At 48.6% G+C, this 20,467-nt stretch overlaps 1 protein-coding gene and 1 long non-coding RNA gene across 14 annotated transcripts in view; one reads left to right on the top strand and one right to left on the bottom strand.

Moving 5' to 3' along the window:
- LOC120322426 overlaps positions 1–20,467 on the top strand; it is a 66,658-nt gene that overhangs the window by 42,788 nt on the left and 3,403 nt on the right. Inside the window, exon 4 of the long non-coding RNA XR_005562230.2 lies at positions 11,564–11,661. This is a non-coding gene — a long non-coding RNA (uncharacterized LOC120322426). The remainder of the gene's footprint in view (positions 1–11,563; positions 11,662–20,467) is intronic.
- The window catches only part of LOC6523812 (amyloid-beta-like protein), a 41,880-nt gene continuing 21,744 nt past the window's right edge, over positions 332–20,467 (bottom strand). The window contains exons 3-12 of one of the 13 annotated variants that reach the window (XM_039377800.2): positions 17,107–17,277; positions 7,991–8,129; positions 7,610–7,831; positions 6,846–7,543; positions 6,627–6,779; positions 5,010–5,159; positions 4,247–4,944; positions 4,028–4,172; positions 3,755–3,949; positions 332–3,585 (exon numbers count right to left, since the gene is read on the bottom strand). In XM_039377800.2, the coding sequence (XP_039233734.1) occupies positions 3,478–3,585; positions 3,755–3,949; positions 4,028–4,172; positions 4,247–4,944; positions 5,010–5,159; positions 6,627–6,779; positions 6,846–7,543; positions 7,610–7,831; positions 7,991–8,129; positions 17,107–17,277 (2,679 nt within the window). In that variant the 3' untranslated portion in view covers positions 332–3,477. Of the gene's footprint in view, positions 3,586–3,754; positions 3,950–4,027; positions 4,176–4,246; positions 4,945–5,009; positions 5,160–6,626; positions 6,780–6,845; positions 7,544–7,609; positions 7,832–7,990; positions 8,130–17,106; positions 17,278–20,467 lie in introns of all 13 variants that reach the window. The other 12 variants (XM_039377805.2, XM_039377798.2, XM_039377803.2 and 9 more) reach the window with 12 other exon arrangements.

The raw sequence follows: 20,467 nt of genomic DNA, 5'->3' as shown, positions 1-20,467 counted from the left end.
TTTTGGTTTTTGGTTTCTTTTCTTTGTTGTTCTGTATTTCCACCGCATTCTTATGTTTTATTTTTGGTTTTCCCTCATTGGATCTCTGTGTGAAACATTATACAATTTTCCTGGCTTTTCCTGGCTTTCCCTGGCTTTTCCTGGGTTTCTTGCGCCCCCGGCTGCTTTAGTGTAATACTGTCCAACATATCCAACCGGATAGATCGACAGAAATCGAAGACCGTCGATCGCCGATCGCGGACCGCCGATCGAAGATCAAATTTCGGGGCTTAATCGCCAGGACAGAATGCTGAAATATTTCCACATTAATAATAGTATATGTAGCGTACAATTATTGTTGCAATTACAATTGTCTTCGAGTACATTTAATATTTAAATTTTTATATACTTTGCTCCAACTTAGTTTTCTGCTCGTCCAAAAATCATAGTTCGACTAAAAGAATTACACAAATTGTTGCTCTTATTTGCTGTTTTCTTCTCATTACAATTTACTTGGTTTTTCTTTTTTGCTTTTTGTTTTATTATTATATTATTTATTTTCACTTGGTTTTCAATGATGAGACTACGACAAAAACACATGCGATTTCATTATAATTTTGTTGTTCTTGCTTTCTCGTATTTTGTTTTGTTTTGTTTTCTTTGTTTGTTTGTTTTGCATTTAAGTTTTGTGTAAATCTTCTTTACTTTATGATATTCTATACGCTTCCATTTATTTTATTCTTTTATTTAATTTTATTTATGCAGGACGGGGTTTATTTCTTACACATTTGCATCATTTTTGTTTTTTTTGTTCCTTTCTTCGCTTATACTTTTCGCTTTTTTTGTTTTTGGTTTTGCTTTTTGCTTCACTAAGTGTAAATATCAATTGTTTTTTCTTTTTTTGTTGTTTTTTTTATATATGTATACTTTTTTCATTTTTTTCTTGTTGTTCTTGTTGCATTAATGAATAAATTAAAAAATATTCAAGCTTTGACTAGTAAGATTTCTTCTTATTTGCTTTTGTGTAGTTGATTTGCCATTTGGTTTTTCCTCTTGAAATATATATATGTTTGTAATACATTATATAACGTGTCTGTTTATGTTTTTGTTTGTGTCTGTGTCTGTGTCGAGGAGCGCCGTGGATTCGCCTTGATTGCCTTCATCTGCCATGCTTTTGTGGCAAGTGTTCTAAACATTCCCCCCATATTCATGCCATTCAAATGGCCATTGCAATGCAGGTCAATCAAAATCAGAACTAAAGCTGAAGCTGATGCTGAAAATGGGGCCATGAATATCAAAAGATATCAGATATTGGATATTGAACTTAGGTACCAACACCAAATAATGTCTGAAACTGATGTGAAAGTGAATAAACGAAACTCGTAAATCTAACAAATGTCTACTTAAATCTGAGCTTTCTTCCTGATCATTTCGGTGAAATCGCCGCAATTTTGATTTAGTAACATCTCAGCATTAATCTGAGTTCCTATTGCAGCTGAGTTCCTGTTTCCCCCGAAACTTCCGCACTTCCTGTCACCCGAAGTGAGCCACCAAGTGCATCACCAAGAAAATGGCTAGCATCAACATCAGTCGCAATGGAAATTGAACGCAGATCGCAATGGGAATGCAAACCGAGAAGGGCAGCCACTTGTCGGCTTTCGGCGGGGAAAGCATTTCGATTATTTGGCTTGATTGAGTAACAGTATCTCGCTGCTCGAACAAAACAGGCCAAATATTTGCCAAGCAATCGAGCCGTGAAATGAACTAGCCGCTTCGAATTGGTTTATCTCTGCGCCTCTGCGCCTCGGGGCCTCGGGTTCTTCGGGTTCCTCGGAGCCTCCACTCTCCACTATCCACTCTAGGTGGTGCCGGTGCCGGTGCCGATGCCGTCTCCCTGGATTTTGCGATTCCGTCTCCGGTTCGCCGAGCCCGCTTATCTCTTCTTGCTGCGCCAGTTTTTCGCTTTAAAGGCAATTGCAATTATGCAACACTTGCGATATGAAATGCAACAACTCAACTCAATTTAACTTAGTTAAACTCAACTTGGCTCAAGGGCTCCGTTCAGTGTGTGGTGTGTGTGTGTGGGTGTGACTGCTGTCTTGTTTTGTGCTGTCTTTTCGGTGAAAATGTACGTAAAAAAGAGAGAAATCCTTTTTGTTCTTGTTTCTGTTCGACCATCGACTTACACACAAAATATGCAGAAAAAGTTCTAAAATTTGTTCGCTTTTCGTTTTAATATTTGGTTTTTGCCTTTCGCTTTTGGTTTGTTTCTTTCTGTCTGCAATTAGCTTAGCGTTTTGCATTGTTTCTGTTTCTGTTACATAGCTGATTCGTATATTATATTCAAAGCCCGCCAAGCGTCGTGCGACCTTTGACCTTTGGTTTGTGTGGCTCGTGTATAGATACATAAATACATTTATGGACATTTCTTCTGGCTTTGCTGTAAATATTTTGTATATATTTTGCGTGTATGCATGTGAGTGTATGAGTGTGTGTGTGTGTCTAACTTGTGTTGGCGTGATTTGTGTGCTTCCTTCTCTGGTGAGTGTGTGTGTGTATGTGTGGCTTACAGAGAGAGAAAGTTCGACATATGCACAAGCGTATGCGCATATGCACGATCGTATAGGGATTAGTACGCGTAGGTAGCTCTTGGGTTCACAAGTGTCTCGGTGTGTGAGATTCTGTATCTGTGTGTGTGTGTGTATGTCTGTGTGTGGGTGTTTCTGCCTCCTGTCTTCCTCTTCTAGCTCCTGCTGCCGCTCTAATTAGTGGCGTAGGTTTTGGTAAGAATTGCGATCGGCTTGCAAGCATTCTAATGCCACGCTCAAAAGTACGCTCAAAAGTATGCTACGAAGCAGGCATGAATGCGATTGTGTCTTAGTATGTGTGTGTCTGTGTCGGTTGGTGAGTCGGTGTTGGAATGTGAGTGGGTGTGTGTGTGTGTGTGTTGACAATTTATTTACTAGGAATATCTTTTGTTTTGCTCTTCTTCCGCTCCTCTCCTTCCTCCCCTCCCCTCCCCTGTGATCCTTACTCGGGAGGTGTCTATGTGTGCCTTCTGTTGATGTGTGTGTGTATGGGTGTGGTGATGGGACAGAGACAGAGACAGAGACAGGGGAAGAGAAAGAGAGAGAGAGAGAGCTGGAAAGGATGTTTACGGCGTTCTGTTAAACATTCAAATACTTAAATTTAATTGCTTGCTTTATATTGTTGCCTTTCTGCTTGCTTGCTTGCTTTAATTTAATATATAGATATATTACCATTTATTGAATTTATCTTTCTTCTTCTTCTACCCTTCCATTCTTGCTTATTGAAACTGCGCTCCTTTTGACGAAAAAAAAATCATTTCTCCTCTCCCATCTGCTTTAATATTACGCTTAAGTTTTCCATTTTGAAATCGCGGTGGCTGCAGTTGCTGTTTCTGTTGCTTTTGTTGCTGTTGCTGTTGCTGTTGTTGTTGATGTTGATGTGTGCCACTCGCTCGCTCTGCCATCTCGCTTACTCTTTCACTTCGAAATACTTGTAGGTCGGATTCTCGTACCCATTGATCTGCATGTTGGGCACGATCTTCTCCTCGCGCACGATGGGATGGTGTGTTGTGACGTTCTGGTGGGGATAAGAGTTAGATCAGTGAGTTGTGTGAGTTATGTAAGCGAACAACAGGTGGCCAGTGGCCACCTCCGCACTGCAGTGACTTGCTGTCCCACGAAGTTGTCATACACGAGTAGTAGACCCCCTGTGTGACAACCTGGCGGTCTTCCAGCGGACAACCCACCTGACAACCCACCTGGTCGACCTCGATGAAGCCCTGGGCGTGCGGCGAGCGCGATGTTCGCCACTTGGCCACGGCCACGCCCACGAAAACGGCCGCCATCAGGGCGATGCCGGCGAAGGAGAGCGTGAAGTAGACGTTGCGGCCCTCCTTGGCCGCGTGCGCATGTTGCGCGAACTCGCGGCGCAGCGAGAAGCTCTGCAACGAGAGGGGAGAGAGAGAGAGGGGATAGGCTTTAGGCAAATGCGGCACGAGTTGGCGCCGCAGCTCAAATACCGATTCGCGGTGGCCCAGGTCGTGGGTCATGAAGTGCTGCACCTGCGGCTCGGCCTCCTGGTGGGCAACGGCGGCGGCCACATCCTCCACCGCCCGCTGGACGGCGTCGTCGTCTACCGTGGGCAGCACGGTCTGCACCTTGGTGCTGCTGCAAGACAGAATAGATGCGTTACTCCTGGAATCTTAGGGAATCCTGCACTATCTCAAGGGCGAACCCACCTCACTGTTGCCTCGCCGTACTCAGTGTCCGATAGCTCCTTCTCGCTCTTGGTGGTCTCTAGGTTGGGATTGGCCGCTGTGACCAGAGCTCCGTCGCCACCTACCAGCTCCTTGCCGGCGAGGCTCTTGTCCTGCTGCTGCTGCTGTTGCTGCTGCTGCGCCTGCGATTGGGTGGACGACTGGGTTGACTGGGACTGCTGCTCGGCCACCTGGGACTTGAGCATGTCGTCCACCTTCTTGGCCTCCAGGCGCAGCTTCTCCTCGCGCAGTTTCTCCCGCTCGGCGGCCCGCTGCTCCTTGCGCTGCTTCTCCGCCAGCCGCAGTCGCTCCTTCTCGGCCACCTTGCGCTCGATCTCGACGCGGTACTTGTCCAGAATGCCGGCCTCCGCCTCCTCGCTCATCCCCAGCGATGAGCCGGGAATGTCGTCCTTGCTGCGCAGTGCCAGGATGTAGTCGTTCATCAGCTGGGCAATCTTGGCCGACAGCTCTGGATAGCGCTTGAGCATGGTCATCGACTGGTTGACGGCACGATCGATGTCGATGAGGCGCTCCAGCGTGCGTGGACGCTCCGAAGCAGCGGCTTCCAGGCCACCAGGTCCTCCAGAGTTCAGCAGGTGGCGGTAGTGGGCCAGGGCGTGGGCCCGGTCCTTGTGCAGGGCGCGCAGTAGCTTCTGCAGACACTTCTCAACGTGGTGGGCCTGGGGGACACAGGACAGGAGTTAGCACATCTGGGCTCCATGGAGGAGGATGGGGGTCTACTCACATTCGGGGGCTGCTCAGTGAGGGCCTGGGTGTAGCAGGTCATGGCCTCGCGCTTCCGCTGGTTGATGTGGGCCAGCACGCGCTGCTGGTGCATGGCGGCCAGCTGGTGCTTCTCGGCGTTGCCTTCTTCCTCGAGTGCCTGAACAGAAGTCTAAAATTACATTCCCATATAAAGACGTATTGCACACCAAGAGAGAAAGATTATCAGCATGGGGAATTTGCGGCGATCGCTAACAATTTGCAGCTGTCGATCAGTCTACTTTGGTACTTTGGTACTTTGGTACTCTTCTTATTCTCGTTTAAGTTTTCGAAAAAATTGCCTCGATTCGTAACCGTCTCGTGGAAGGATTGACAAAGGATTGCGGTCACAGTTCTGGGAAAGCGTAGCGCGTCTTGAGTTCAGTCTGCAGTTTACTTTTAACAGGTGTAACTAGTGAGTGCTGCCATGAGGGAGCGAAAAGGTATATGGTATATGGTATATGGTATATGGTATATGGGGTATGTACATGTACTTGTATGCAACTTATTTGCGGCAATAGCAACCAAATTGAAAGCGTCGCGTGTCTGTCATTCGTTCGTGTTCGTTTGCGGTGATCGATCTTTGGATATCCGGAATCAAATGAAGTCAAATGAAAAACTAAGGATACGTTTAGGTTCTTCAGGGGGTTGTGGGCTGTGGCTAGGTGTAGTTAGGCGAGTTATTAGTGAGTTTATATGCCAATCAGTTTGACTACAAAGCACTTGCAATGTTAGTAGTATGAGTATTGGATCTATTGATTCGCTGATGCTGTGGTACTTTGTTAACTGGTTAGATTTCGATTTCGAGCAGCATTATCGTTATTGTTACTGGTATTCCTAATGCTGTTGTGATTACAATCTGATGCCTCTTTCGCTCCCATTTGCCATACATATGGATACACAAATGAACAAAACACTGCCCAACGATGCCCAGAATATGGCGAGCTCTACCATTTCGGTATCCACCATTTCTGGATATCGTAGCGCAGCAAACAAAAGCAGATGCGAAAATATGAATTAATGAGCTACGATAATGGCTACTAGAGTACAAACAATCACGATTACGATATACTCGTACGGGGTGCATGATAGTGAGCTTAAAAGCGAACAGAAAACTACTACTCAACTAAAATATCAAGTGGGTAACGTACTACATGTGGATATGGATTGAACACTTCTTATGAGGCCTATAACTGAAGGGACTTCAGGTGGCAAAGGCTGATCTTCTGTCGTTAACTAGTGGGATTAACTGCAACTCATTTCAAATCAAGCAATTGAAGGAGCAGAATCAATCCCTTGCCAAGTGAAGCTCTCCGTACACATACACACACATTCAGATGCAGAGTTGCAGAGTTATAGCTTTGAAATGTATCAAACATTCTACAGGATGTGGCGGGAGGCGGAGAGGGGGTTCGGTGCGAGACAGATACAGATACAGAGACAGAGACAGAGACAAAGATACAGTGATGAGTAGAGACAGTGAGAGTGAGAGTGAGAGTGAGAGTAAGAGGTGGTGATTGTGATTGGGATTGGGGGAATGGAGAGGGGAGAAGGGAGAATGGAGAATGGAGATGAGTGCGTCACACGGAGGATGACTGACCTGGAAGCGAGCCGTCATCCGCTGCTTAAAGGACTGGGCTGCCTTGGGGTCCGCTAGGCGCATGTCCTGGTACTTCTCCTCGAGATCGGACCAGTCCTTCATCACGCGCGTGACCTTCTCGCGGTGCGATTCCTCAAGGCGCTGTTGGGCTTCCTTTGTTTAGAATACGTTTTGTGTTGCATCGATAAATAAACCTGCGCCCTCAACGTAAACACTTACTTTCTGACTTACTTTGTAGCTCTGGTGCTCGTAGTGCGGATCAAAGTGGGTGAAGTAGGGGTCCGAAGTGGGTTGTGCGGTGGATGGTGGGGCTCCAGCTCCTGCTCCTGCTCCTGCTCCTGCTCCAACTGCAGCTCCAGTTCCTACTCCCGAGTTTCCAGAATTGGCAGCTACAAAAGCGGCTGCAGAAGCGGAGAGCTGAGGAGTGCTCGTGACCGATTCGGACTTCATAGGTGCCTTCTCGGGGGCAGAAGCTGCCGGTGCGCTGGACGGGGACGCGGACGCGGACGCGGCTTCGCTCTTCAGGGACACGACCTTGGCTCCTCCGCTTTGATCCCAGGAGGCCTCGACCTCAGCCTCGCTCTCGGAGCCAGCACCGTCCTCCTCGTAGTTGTCGCCCTCCTCGCCGCTGTCGTACTCCGCATTTATGTCGTCCAGAGATCCGCTGTTCGAGTCGCCGGAGGATCCGGTGCTGGGGCTTCCGCCTGCGGTCGCTGCCTCATCCGCTACCATGTCGTCCTCCTCATCATCACCCATCAAGTCATCCTCGTCGTCCAGATCGTCCTCATTGGCATCCTTGGAGTAGTTCGAGTCGTTGCTGTCGTCTTCGTCATTCATTACCAGCTCGTCATTGGCGGTGTTGATCTGAGCCGCCGGCATCACCGGCAAGTCGGTCTTCTTCACATGGATTTCATCGGCTAGGAGGCGAGATGGTGGGGTCAAAGGATTTAGATTTTAAATTATTGCATGCAGTCAGTACTCACTCTTGAAGTGCTTGGGACAGCAGACGAACTCCACGCCGGAGAAGACCGAGATGCCGCAGGGCAGGAGCATGGCGAAGCTGCGCATCTGCATGCCGCGCTCCTGGCAAGCGGCTGCTCCGGTTTGGTTCCACCTCACAAATGGCCAGCATCGGGAGGCGTTGTGGATGTGGTCGAACAGGCAGCCCTCGGGAACCAGCAGGGCGTCCGATTGGAATGGTCCTTCTGAAGCCAAACGTCATCGAGTCGTAGGTGATGGTGGTGCATGGTGGATCATGGAGGATGGTGGAGGCAGAGGCAGAGGCAGAGGCAGAGGAAAGTGGATCAGTTCAGATCTGGGTGGTCCTCTTGAATGGGGGTGAACAACCTGTTTGGCATACTTACCGAGACAGCGGAATGGCTTGATCCATCGGTGGGATCCCTTGCACTTGGCCGCATTCAGAGCCCCCTGGCGACACCAGCCGCCGATCTTCTGGTAGTGGGATGACTCCACGATGTTGGTTATGTCCCGGTTGGGGTAGGCCTGATGGGAAAGCAGACGTGTTAGTTCACTCACTGATCAAATTCAAATTCAGATTCTAGAAACAGAAGGCTTCATTTGGTTTCCCTCAACCAGCGGCTTTTAATTCCGCGAGCTGTTCAATTTATTATTAATCAAGTTTCAATTGGCGGCGGTTCTGATGAATTTCATCTATCTGAAAGGATTCCTTCCCACCTTCCGTCCATCCCTCGTCTGTTATCCTGCGAAAGGACATCGATACCGATGCCTCCATGAACCCAGCGCTCGTTCGGCAGTTGATGTGTTTATTTCGCCCGCTTTGCAGCCATGTTACCTTTGGCTTCCGACAGCGGGCAGTGAAAGTTTAATTGCCTGCCCAGCTTGATTGACTGGCTAAATGACTGACTAACTGAATGGCCTAATAAAATATCCCAGATTTCTCTGTGTGGGTGCACACGAGTGAGTGAGTGTGTGTGCTGCCGCTGTGAGTGTGTGCACTACATTTGTTTCAAACAATTATGTGCCGAGTGGCACACACTCTGCTGGATCTCTGTATCCCCACTCACCTCCTCCCTCCCTCCCTTCCTCCCTTCCTCCCTTCCATCCACTCCTGCCACACACACACAGGCACAGGCACACACACAGGCGCACGCACACAACAGCTCGTGAAAATGAGGCCTTTTTAACTGCTGTTTGAGTGCTCCGTTGCAAATGGTTGCCTTCCTGTGGGCGGACTGTTGGAAAACGAGGGCTACACTGCGAGGAATACGAGAGTGGGGGCGCAGGGGGGCGAAGAGGGTGGCGGGAATTCAGTGCAAACGGCACGTAGGCAGTGCTCGCAGGCGGTCAGACAGCACCCACGCACTCACAGGTATTACCAGACCCCATTACCCCATCGCCATCGCCATCGCCATCCACATCCACATCTCCATCAGCAGAACCCTGGAACACCCGCCATCCTCTGCAGCACCACTCCTTTCGGCCGCACTGCGATGGCTGTCGGCAACCAGGCTAAATAAAACATTAAAAGCACAAAATAATGATGCTGATGCATGTCAAGCCAAACTGAAAACCGAAAGCCCAAGGCCCAAGGACCAAGGACCAAGGACTGACCGGGTGAACAGCTCGACTGCTCGACTGCCGGACTCCTGGGCCTGCGGAAGAGGAGGAAATAAACCGATTCTCGGGCATCAGGCCTTGTGTTGTGGTGGGCATTGCACATGCTACCGATATCCCAGCCCTAATGGCACACAATGTCCGTATGTACGGAGACTTTGAACCACACAAGCAGTAAAATTGAATACACTCTGAGTAGGAAGTAAGGAAATGAAGGATTATTCAAATTACTGGAAATTAGGAAAGTTTGCGTTCGCTTAAAGGGAAGGTTTCACACGAAGCAACACGAACTCAAGAGAATGGCTTCTGTGAAGGATGCCGCTGATGATATCGATTGGAAAGCCGAAAGCCGAAAGTCCACGGCAGAAGATCGGAACAGGCCAACTAGGAGACATAGGAAATAGGAGACCGCAAAGTCCCCGTGGGGATTCACTGTGCGCCCAGTTGTGTTTTCGTTTCGTTTCGGAGGTTGCGTGCGTGCCAGCGACACCATTGAAGCCATGGCGACTCCAAGGACCAAGGACCCTCCCGCACCCAAATGTGAGGGAACGCACATCATCGGAGGTGGGTGTGGGTGTGGCTATGGGATTGGGGCATTGGGGACCTCCCACAACAGCACGTCACTCCCATGGCCCAGTGCCTGACCAGACCAGACCAGACCAGACCAGACCGTTCGATGGCGATGGAGTACCCGAGCATATGCTAGCCCTAGGCCCATGGATACCTATGAAAGCGGCCAGCAGTCAGCAACCAGCAACCAGCAACGCAGCCAGAAGGCAGAAAGTGAGACTCACTTTCGCAGGACTCATTTCGTGCGGCGTCCTGCCTGAAATGTGTTCGTTATACTTGGCTTAATCAAAACATATTCAGCCGAGCGTGAGGCTGTTTAAGTGGCTCGCTTGAGAGAGTTTGCCGCAAATAAGCGCGGCGCAAGTTATTGTAACAGCATTTGATTCCTTTGTTTTGGCAAGCCCCTACCCCCCACCCTCCCCACAAAACCCACACACACACAGCTAACCTAATTGTATGAAATAACAGAGAGAGCAAAAAATCCATGCATCGCTGCACCGCCCCAGTGGGTGGGTGGGTGAATGCGTCCATGTGAGTGAATGTTCGCTAATGACAGACAAACAATTAAACTTGACATTTCGCCATTGTTTTACACACACACAGCCACGCACGGCATTAAGGACTCACAGGACACGACACAGGACATTGTCGCCGTCCCCACGCTTCACGAGTATCCTTGAGCAAGGCAAACCAGCAACCAGGCAACCAGGCGGTCCTGAATGCGCGGACATTAATGGTCCTCTTCACCCATACAGTGGATGTGTGGCTGTGTGGCTGTATGGCTGTATTGTCTTCGCCATCGACGTCCTTCGCTTCGGATTCATTTCCACATCGCAGACTTCATTTCCATAAGTTCTTTTCAAATGGTTGCGCATTGGAATTCGTTTTTAGACAAGACATATTATGGTACATACATATGCTATGGGGATTTGCAAAACCAATCGAATTCCATTACTTTTTACTTCCGAGAACTTGAAATGGCATTGGAATGCGGAATGCGAACCTCTGAACTTTTGAACCTCTGAAAAAGCCTATAGTTGCACTGCAATTGCAATTGCACTTTAAATTTGGCCAAATTTTCATCATCTTCGTCATCAAAAATTGCAAAAAATGTAAAAATCGATATTCGCAAAATGTTCAACATTTACGATTGGTATTTTCGTTGTAACTTGGCTAAAAATGGTCAGAATGTTAAAAGAATTACATTTTTGTACTCCTAATTGTCAACTGACTTTTGAGTTCTCAGAGCGGCCATCCCATGAGGATTGAGTCAGAACTGATTGGGAATTATAAGTATTGGTGGACGAAATTTTGTTTACATTACATTAATTATGTAAAGTAAGTAAATTGCAATGTATACAAATGCATCTTACAAATAACTCGCTAGTCCAAATAATCAATTTCGTTGAAAAAAAAAAAAAACATTATGGACGGCAAGTGAAAAAGTTGCTGGCGTTTTTAATTGTTTAAACGATTGGTTACGCCGCACAGCCCTTTGGAGTACATATTGTTATCCAATTTGCTGTGCGAATTGCATTTCCCACCATTGTTTTATTGGCCTGCTTTGCTGCGAAAGTTTCGTGGCCCGCAGACATTTGGTTTATTTATCGCAAATCCAATTTGAGCAGCGCACAATGTGGCATGCACCGTGTGCCACAAATTACTGTTGCAATATTCGCACGATCATTTGCCGAGTTCCTTTTTTCCCCTTTTTTTCACTGCTGTTTTTTAATTCTATTATGAGCGTTGGTTTTCTTCCTTCTTCCTTTCAGGACAGGATGGCATCCTACACCCCGGCAATGAAGGTTGTGCCAAAGTCCGAGCCAAACAAATCCAGTAAGAGGACGAAGCCGGACGAACTTGGTGGCAAGTAAGTGTTTCATATTAAACATTTCCATCAGGGGGCGGGGGGTGAAGGGGTGCATGCAGAAAGCTTGGGTGAATCGGCACACCTGGCACACCTGGTACACCGAATGGAGCGCTTTATTGAAAATGATTTTTTAATGCTGGACTGACGTGGGTTTCGTGCTCCCAGTTCCCAGTTCCCAGCCAACCTGGTTTTATGGCGTCGGTTTGGGGCTCGGGAAATCCCTTCTTGGCTCTGACAGAACGTGCCGTGGCAAATCATTTTGTGGCAACTCTCTATTTGCATTCTCGCATCCCTGCCCCGTCCGCCCTGCTCTCATTTCATTCTGTTGCCTTGCAGTCCAGTCCCGCTGCGCAAGAGCTACCTGAAGCATGGCCACGCGGCGGATACGCAATTTTTTCTCCTTATTTAGCCTCACGTACTTTTCGCTCCCTCGCCGTTTGGCTCCCCTCATATTTCGTTCTTTATGTATTTTTTGTGTTGGTTAACTTGGGAACGCAGCCGCAGCCTTTCAATGACTGTGCTCCGGCACTCGGTGCTCGGTGCTCGGCACTCGGCCTTCGCCTATCATGTTGACATTGAAATTGTAAAAATAATTTCCCATACGCCCCGTTGAACGGCAGAGGACTGAAGCACACACACCAACGGTGGCATCAGGGCCAAAAAGGCCAGAAAGGCCAAGAGCTGTGTTATTGTTCCCCGGACTGTTTTTGCGGCTTTTTCGTTTTCTCGGGTTTCACCTCAAACTTTTGTGTCGCCGGGTCCTTTGAGTCGTTTAGCCAGCAGCAAACCCAATTCCCAAACCCAAGGTGCCATCCAAGTGCACGCTGAATTAGAATTTAGAGTATACACACATGGGGCTGGCTTCTTACCCATTCGCTCGCTGCTCCCAGCTGATACGCAGCGAACATTACGATTCGCTGCTCTTAGGATACCCTCAATTATATTTGGCTGCTGGATGGACAAGCCAACCTAATCACCCAACGGTTGAGGGCTAATGACAAGCTGACTAGTGAGGACGGTACTTAAAGCATTAGTATTTATTGTGACAATGGCACAAGGCCTCCTAATCAAACGCACTTATGCAGAAGCCCCATTTGGAGCCAAGCAGATGCTGATCCTACGCCGATGGGGATTTGGTTTCCGTTGTGCGAGCTCTGCTGCTATACGGGCCCATTTCGGGTGGGCCACCGAATGGAGCGGCCACTTGTGCAGCACCATAATCCTCCAGGTCTCGCATACCACCGCATAAGACCACCTACCCGAATGCAGTGGCAGTGGCAGTGGCAGTGGCAGTGGCCGGGGGCGCAGGACTCGCAGACTGGGCGCTCATACATCACCTTTAATGGGCATTGTGTGTAGGCAAGCATTTAACTCTAAATGTCCAGGAACATTACAAACAATTGAATTAGGCACTCGCCCCATTCCACCATCCTTTCTAGCCAGTGCAATTTGCAGGCACTTAGGGCAGCGGCCTAGCTGCAAACCGATCCCATTTGTTGTCTATTTCAGTATTTCAGTATTTCAGTAATTCAGTGGCAGGATGTGCAACTATATACTTAGCCACATGACTGATGATGCTGGCGAGCGGGAGGGAGGGAGTGATGCGGGGCAAACTATTTAGCGACTAAACTGCTTTTTGCCAGCTCAGTGGCTTTCAATGCGGCCATTATGAAGCGTCTCGTAAATATAGTTCGCTTCGTGTCCTTTAACGGTGAGTGGCCAACCTGTTCAGCTGTTCACCTGTTCATCTGTTCATCTGCTCATCTGCTCATCTGCTCATCTGCTCACCTGTCAGCGGCATTCTCGCGGGATTAGGCCACCGACGATAGGCGGGTGAGGGTGCGGATCGGATTGGATCGAATCGAATCGAATCGGATGAAGATGGGTTGGCAATTACACGGGGTGCTTCTGAAGCTCTGAAGCTCCAGTGATGCGCGAACTAATTCAGTCGGCGCCGTGGTGCCCAAACAAAAGCTGCCGTTTAATTGACTCGATGCGGTGTTTACTTCAAAGTCCCACCTACGACACTTGAAGAATCTGCAGTTGAACTCAAGTTTACATGTATTGTTTCTATTGGATTGGTATTATATTAGACCGAAGTTACGCTTATCTTTGCTGGTAAAGACGGTCGTTCAGGTCAGAGGCGAACTCAATACTCGAATATTTAGCCTTCCCTCTCCAGCCTAATGCAACTGAGGAACTAAGGAAATGAGCAACTGAGGAAGTGAGCAACTGACGGCGCATAATTTGCGCAAGTTGGCCTGTAATCGGCAGAGTTGAAACTCAAGGGGCCACGTGAGTAGCGCGGCCACCGGAGAACACTTCCCCTAATTGGGCGATCAGCGAAGGATGATGCGGCGAAATTAATACGAGGCAGAGGCGGAGGCGGAGGAAGTGGGAGAGGGAGAGGGAGAGGGAGACGAAGAGGAGCGGCATGGGAAGGCTCCTTGGGCAGCGGGCAAGGAACGCACTGCCACTCACGGTCGATGCCATTCAATCAATTACAAGCTACAAGCCTTTCTAATTAACGTTCTGGTCGATGGTCGGTGGCTCCGAGTCCCGCGGCCAGTCACAAGTAGTTAATTGGATTTAGTGGCGCTTTATGTTAGCTAATCGCAACTTTCAGCCGCTCGTCAAAAAGTCGCACTTATCATTATTAGCCCAGAGCTTCGACGAGTGTGGCCACGATGCCAACTATTTCACTCGAGGCGGATGGGGTGGCATCGTGGTATCATGGCATTGTGGCATCCGCATGTAATTGAACTCATTAGCCCAGACAAACAAACAGCGCGGGTACTGGATTATTTTCCTTTCGCAAACGACTCCCGGCTTGGTGGTGAATGGGTCAACATTTTTAAGCATGACACCGCATGTTGCAAGCAAACACAGCTTGAATTAATTTCCGCTTAAGCTGCAGAGCGAGAAAAGCGGGCAGTCGCGGCTAATTGAAGCGAACCAAAACAAGAAGCCATCGCTGGCACCAAATTGCCACAAAATTATATGAGCAAATACAAACACGCTGGCCAGTTGAGCATTTGGGCAGCCGGGCCAAAGGACAACGGAAAGCTTTTAATTAATTTCTTCGCGGCAGCGGCAGCGGCAGTGGCAGTGGCAGTGGCAGTGGCAAGGTGAAACCAAATTACGGGGCCGATTGAAAAAGTGCTGGCGTGATTTATTTGCAGAGCGAGTGCAAAACCGCCTGCAAACAGCCAAAACGGCCGGGCCGAAAATGTTTAAGGTGCAACTTCCGGCGACCTTCCAGCACCACCACCACCACCTACACCACCACCTACACCACCACCTACACCACCACCACCTTCCACCACTGGGGCCACTAAGGGGGAGCACTAAGGGGCAGTACGGGCTCCGCCCCGTGACTCCACTCCAGTAGTGGCTGGCGCTGAAGGTCTGAGGCTTTGAAGGCCTTTCATGCCACCAGCAGTGGCGAAAAGCAGGACGGGGGCGGATTGGTCAGCTCCCCTTTTTGACCACTCACCGCCACTCGCCACTCTGTGCTCCCCATTTTGCAGCACTACGCACTCGACTTGCGGTGCCCAGGACCCGAGTTTCCACACAAAGGGATCGACTTCGAGGATTTACATAGTTAAAAAGTACGATCCAGGATCACAGGATACACAGCGGACATTATAACCAGGCTGAGCCCATATTAAAGCCATCAATTCCGGACAGTCCGTCCAGGAACACATTCGATTCGATGGCTGCGGGCTCTCCAGCTCTTCAGCTTAATTGCGATTTTATTGGATTTCATTCTCGGCGAAGCCTGCGGCGTGAACGGGGGCAGAAACATGGCAAAACATTGCCACCGACGTAAATTAAGCACGATAAATAAATTATCATAATTATAAAATATGCGAGAGGCAGCACAGATATGTACAACAGATACAACAGACAGCGGCAACATCGAACAAATGCGCCGTCGAGAATTACATAAAATACAAAAATAATATCAACGCGACCAAGGACAATAAAAAGCCAGCCAAAGAAAAACCGTATGCATTGAAATGGAATGGAAGGAACTCCGAATGAAAAAACCAATACAATATTTGTCATTTACATGCATTATACATATTATACACGGGTCGCTTGTGCCTGTTATTTCGATGTACGTTGTGGCAAGACCAACACCAATACAGCAACTGCAGGCGACAGGCGAGGACTCAAATCAGAATCCTGCCATGGGAATGGAAGTGGGTGTGGGTGCGAAATTTGCATGTCAGAATCAAATGCGACAGTTTTGACAGCTTGCCGCGCTCATTATTTGCATACAGATGATCGTAATGACGCCGCCGATGAGTGGCAATGGATGACGCCCTGGGGACTGGCTCCCAACCTGACCCAAACCAAACCAACCCAACCCAACCCAACCCAACCCAACCCAACCTGACCTGACCTGACCTGACCCCACCGACCTGCCCCTAAACCACATACCGAACTCATGTGCTCATTCGAAGCCCAGCATTGATCGGCCACTGAGCACAGGTGGCATCTTGGGGGCCATGGGCATGTAATCCTTGCCCACGAGGTCCGCGGACCGCTTGTAGCTCTGAAGTGATGGCAATTGTCCTGCGACAACGCAGGATACATTCGTTCAACTATCATATTCATATCATATTTATCAAACAACATATTGCGCCGCATTTGGCGTAGCTGGTGATGCTGTAGCAGCACCATCGAGTTGGAGAAGGAGTTGGAGTAGGAGGTTGGGAGGTTAGGAGGTGAAGCTGGAGGTGGAGGTGGAGGTGGAGACTGAGCTTACATTAGCCATCGTCTGCGCAAGGAAAAATTTAATTAAAAAGTTCAGGAAATGGAACGGAGGACAAAATGTTGACTGCGGAATGCCAATTTATGACAGCGATGACGGGGAGGCCACGGCTTCGATGCAGGATACACACACACACACACACACATGCTACTTGGGAAATGGAAAGCGGAAAACGGATAACGGGAAACGGAAAACGGGAAGAAGTCCCGCAAAATGCAAAAACGAAAATTAATGGAAAATTAATTAAGTGTCGTTTAATGTTGTGTCAATGTAAACGCTTTCAACGCAGCGCAAATTAAATTGTTGATGCCATATAGTAGGACCACTCAGTGCTGGCTCCCTTGTCCCTCGCTTTTCCCTCGCTTTTCCCCCGCTTTTCCCCCGATTGGTGGCTGCTTTTGATTTATTGGTTTTCCCTCCCTGGGAGGGCTTTTAAAGCCACCCAGTATTTCCCCCGCTTCTGTAGCGTTGGCCAGGCCATTAAATTACATTTTGCCGCCGCACCCACACTTGACCACATGGCGTATGCGCAATCCGTACGAGGCAAGTAGCCACCGAGTAAGTTTTCCATATGCGGAGTGCAATGGAAATAGTCATTTTTCATGCGGCGGCCTCTCGTTGCCTCTGGCCAAAAGCCGCCGATAAGGAGGGCACAAACTCACCTTCTTGCAGTAATCGAGCAAATCCATTTTATCACGCAAACATGTGGGCCCGGTTGTCTTCTTGCTGAGGTCCGTCACCCAGCGTCCCTCCTCGGAAAGATATTGCGGCTGATAGACTTGTCCGGCCTCACAGAGAACGGCGATCTGGGGCTCCCATCGCGGCGAGGCGGCCTGTAAATAGAATAATACGAGTTAAGTTGTAGCGAGAAATTGAAGTTCGAAAATTCCTATTTGGAAGTGCCAACAGTGCGTATGCGTAATGTCTGCTGAGTGAGTACTCACTCGTGTGTTGTGCAGCATGTGTGTCTCCAACGTGGAGCTTCTTTTCGTTTCTACACAAGTACGATTATGATGCTGGAAAAAGCCAAAGACAACAAAGACAGCAAACAACAGACAAGAGACAAAGACTGGCCCAGGCACATTAATCATGCGCCACGTTGTACAGACACAACCCATATTACCCAGCGCCCGTTCGTGACAAAGCTATTCAAAATAATGCCACAATGCCACGTCGTTTGGTGAATCAGAAGATACTGGGTGATCCCAGCACCAAACACAATTAATGGCCTTCATTAGAGCGCTTAGTGTGGGCGGATCCGTGATTCGTGGCAGAAATCAGTCCAAACGACTGCTTAAATGCTCCATTGCCACATGACAGAGGCAGCCACCCAAAGAGGGACGATGAATGCCCTAGGAGCACTATGCATAACGATATCAATTGATATATTGATTGATTAGCGCCATTGTGGCCAAAGTGCGAGGAACAACAGTCACAGCCCAAATGTGAAAAAGATGCTTTGAAAAGAACCTTCTTTCAGTAGATACTGCACCTATTTGCCAGGATGTTCGCCCAAACTCTCTGCTTTTAGGGATATCAAAGAATCTTATTCTGTATACGAGTTTATCCTCAAAAGGACAGTCCCCAGAGACAATTCCCAACGATAGGAAGTCGAATGAATGGGGTCCTGCAGCGAGTTTGCAGACAATGCCTGCGCTGATTGCACTCAACGCGAGAGATTTTCCCTCTCTAATTACGAGCAGGCAACAATGGAAGTTTCTTAGATCTGGACTTTTCCTTTGAGATGGCTGAAATCGGGACTTTGTTTCAATTTGTTTCTCGCGCTTCCATTCAAGGTGGGCAAACTAACAAATGCAGCAACAGACCAACCTATTTCAAAGATGGGGGTGCTAGATCTTTCCTGCGTTGTCGAGAATCGTTTGGGGTTTCTTTTGAAAATCCATCCTAAATGCAAGTTGGAAAGGCTATAAGCGTAATTGATCAAACTGACTCGCCTCGACTGCTGGAGAAAAAAGCTGCTGTAGATATGTAGATATACTCGCAAATATTGATCAGAAGCCCCGCGAGTTTGCCATCGCATTGCACAGAGCCTTGAAAACTTCATTAATAAGAACGGCTGCCTGCCACTGCCTCTGGGCCTCTTGTATCGAAAGAAAGGAAATCCTACTTCCGGTTGCCAGGGCAGCTGAAATATGCATTGCTCCCCCCTCCCCCTCCCCATGAACTTCCTTGTCCTTCGCTTGCCAGTCGAGTCGAAAGTGATGAGATGTGCTGTGTTTGCGTGCGCTCAACTATTTCAAAAGTAATTAAGTTGGCAAGAAGGCGCCAACGGAGCTTGGGATCAGCTTTTGTTTGCCCGTTTTGCAAGTGAAGGCATGTTGGAGCTGGCGGGAAAGCCGGGGCCAGAGTTCAGGGGTTGGAGGTGGGTCATCTAGTTTTCCAGGCAATCTAATAATTCAACCAAAAGCAACCAAAAGCAACCAAACACACCCACACCCACACACGCACAGATTTTGGGCTGTGAAACGCCCCTTCGAGGAGTGCGAGTGTGTTTGTTTATGCAGATTATGTTTGGCTTGGCCCGACTGAGAACTGCACTTGTTGTTGCTGCCCCGATGTTGTGTTGTGTTGTGTTGGTTGTGCAGCACCAACAATGGCAGTGCAGGGCAAGGGGAGTGGCTTTTCCACGGGGAGGGGCTCAATAATAATGTCGCTAGCCATGGCAACGCAGTGTGCAAGCACAGAGACACATTTGTAGCAGCGATAGAGTGCTCGGGCTGAGGCGGAATCCCCGGTGGGAAAATATGCATAAAAGTAGCGCATGTCCTGCGCCAATTATGCGGAATATCCTCTTTCCACTTTCCACTATCCTCTATCCGCAAATCGGAGCTTAACCCACGTGTTCCCGGGTCAAGGACCGGAAAACGCTTTAAAAACATGTTTATATGCAGCAGCTGTGTGGAGTTATGTGATATCTACATGTGAGGGAACTTCTACAGATAGATTGGACTTCAAAACGAGAGACGTTCTGGCAGCGTGACCCTGAGTTCTATTCTAGTCGAATATTGACTTCGACACACAAATTGCAACCGCAATCGCGGAAACGTTTGAAATGAGCGTTCTGAACGACATGGACAATTTCGGAGGCGCATGAAGAAAGTAATCCGTGGCTGTGGCAATCAGAAGCCGCAAAAGCAACTGGCGAGCAAGGGAAATTGCAGCAGCACCCGGATTTTAATTGGGAGGTGCTAAAAGGGCTGTCCTGTCCTGTCCTGTCCTGTCCTGCGACCGACCAGGTGCCAAGTGACCAAGCCAAAACGCTGCGCCCACGGACCAAATCTGTTGCAGCTTCCGTCTGCTGCCGTCGCTCCACTTCCTCTTGGCGCAAAAGGCAATCTGGTGAAAGGCAATCAGGATGGAACCCCCTTCAGATCTGTCATTTTTCCCGAACAAGCTGAAAGGGCGACAAATTGTAATCAAATGCACGCATGAGTGCGGGTTTTGCGAGGGTTTTGCTTGCTGCCCGGCCGAAAGGAGCGGAAAATCACGCCTAATCGGGCACTGGGCAGGAAAATGGAGTCTGCGAATGTGGAAAATAGTGAAAAGCCATTGATTAACTGGCGGTGAGTCAAACCTGCAAAGTAATTGCAGTTCACCGCAGGAAATAAGGGCAGCAAGATCTTCGATTGCACACAGTTGATTGTAAGAATGGGAAATGGTTCTTGGTAACCAAAGTTCCCATGAAAAAATTCATTCCCAGCACGTACTTGCTTCGATACTACGATCAAAAGTACATAGTACATTTGGGAGCGGAAAGCGGTGAGAAGTAAAAGATACAAAGATACATACAAGAGCAAGGCAAACTAAATAGCTCAGGGGATTGCTATAATGGCCATAGAGCAGGAAGAGCGAACCGAAGACGAAACACAATAATGCAAATGTTTACTCGACCGTAATTAACTCAAATTTATGACATTTTAATTTGGCCGAGCGGGTCACTTGAGAGCGGGCCAAGTTGGAGGAGCTCGCGCTCCGCGAAAGTGAGGCGAAAAATGAGGAGGA

This window comes from Drosophila yakuba, chromosome X (genome assembly GCF_016746365.2).
Source record: "Drosophila yakuba strain Tai18E2 chromosome X, Prin_Dyak_Tai18E2_2.1, whole genome shotgun sequence".
NCBI lineage: Eukaryota > Metazoa > Arthropoda > Insecta > Diptera > Drosophilidae > Drosophila > Drosophila yakuba.
This window is presented reverse-complemented; position numbering and strand designations above follow the sequence as displayed.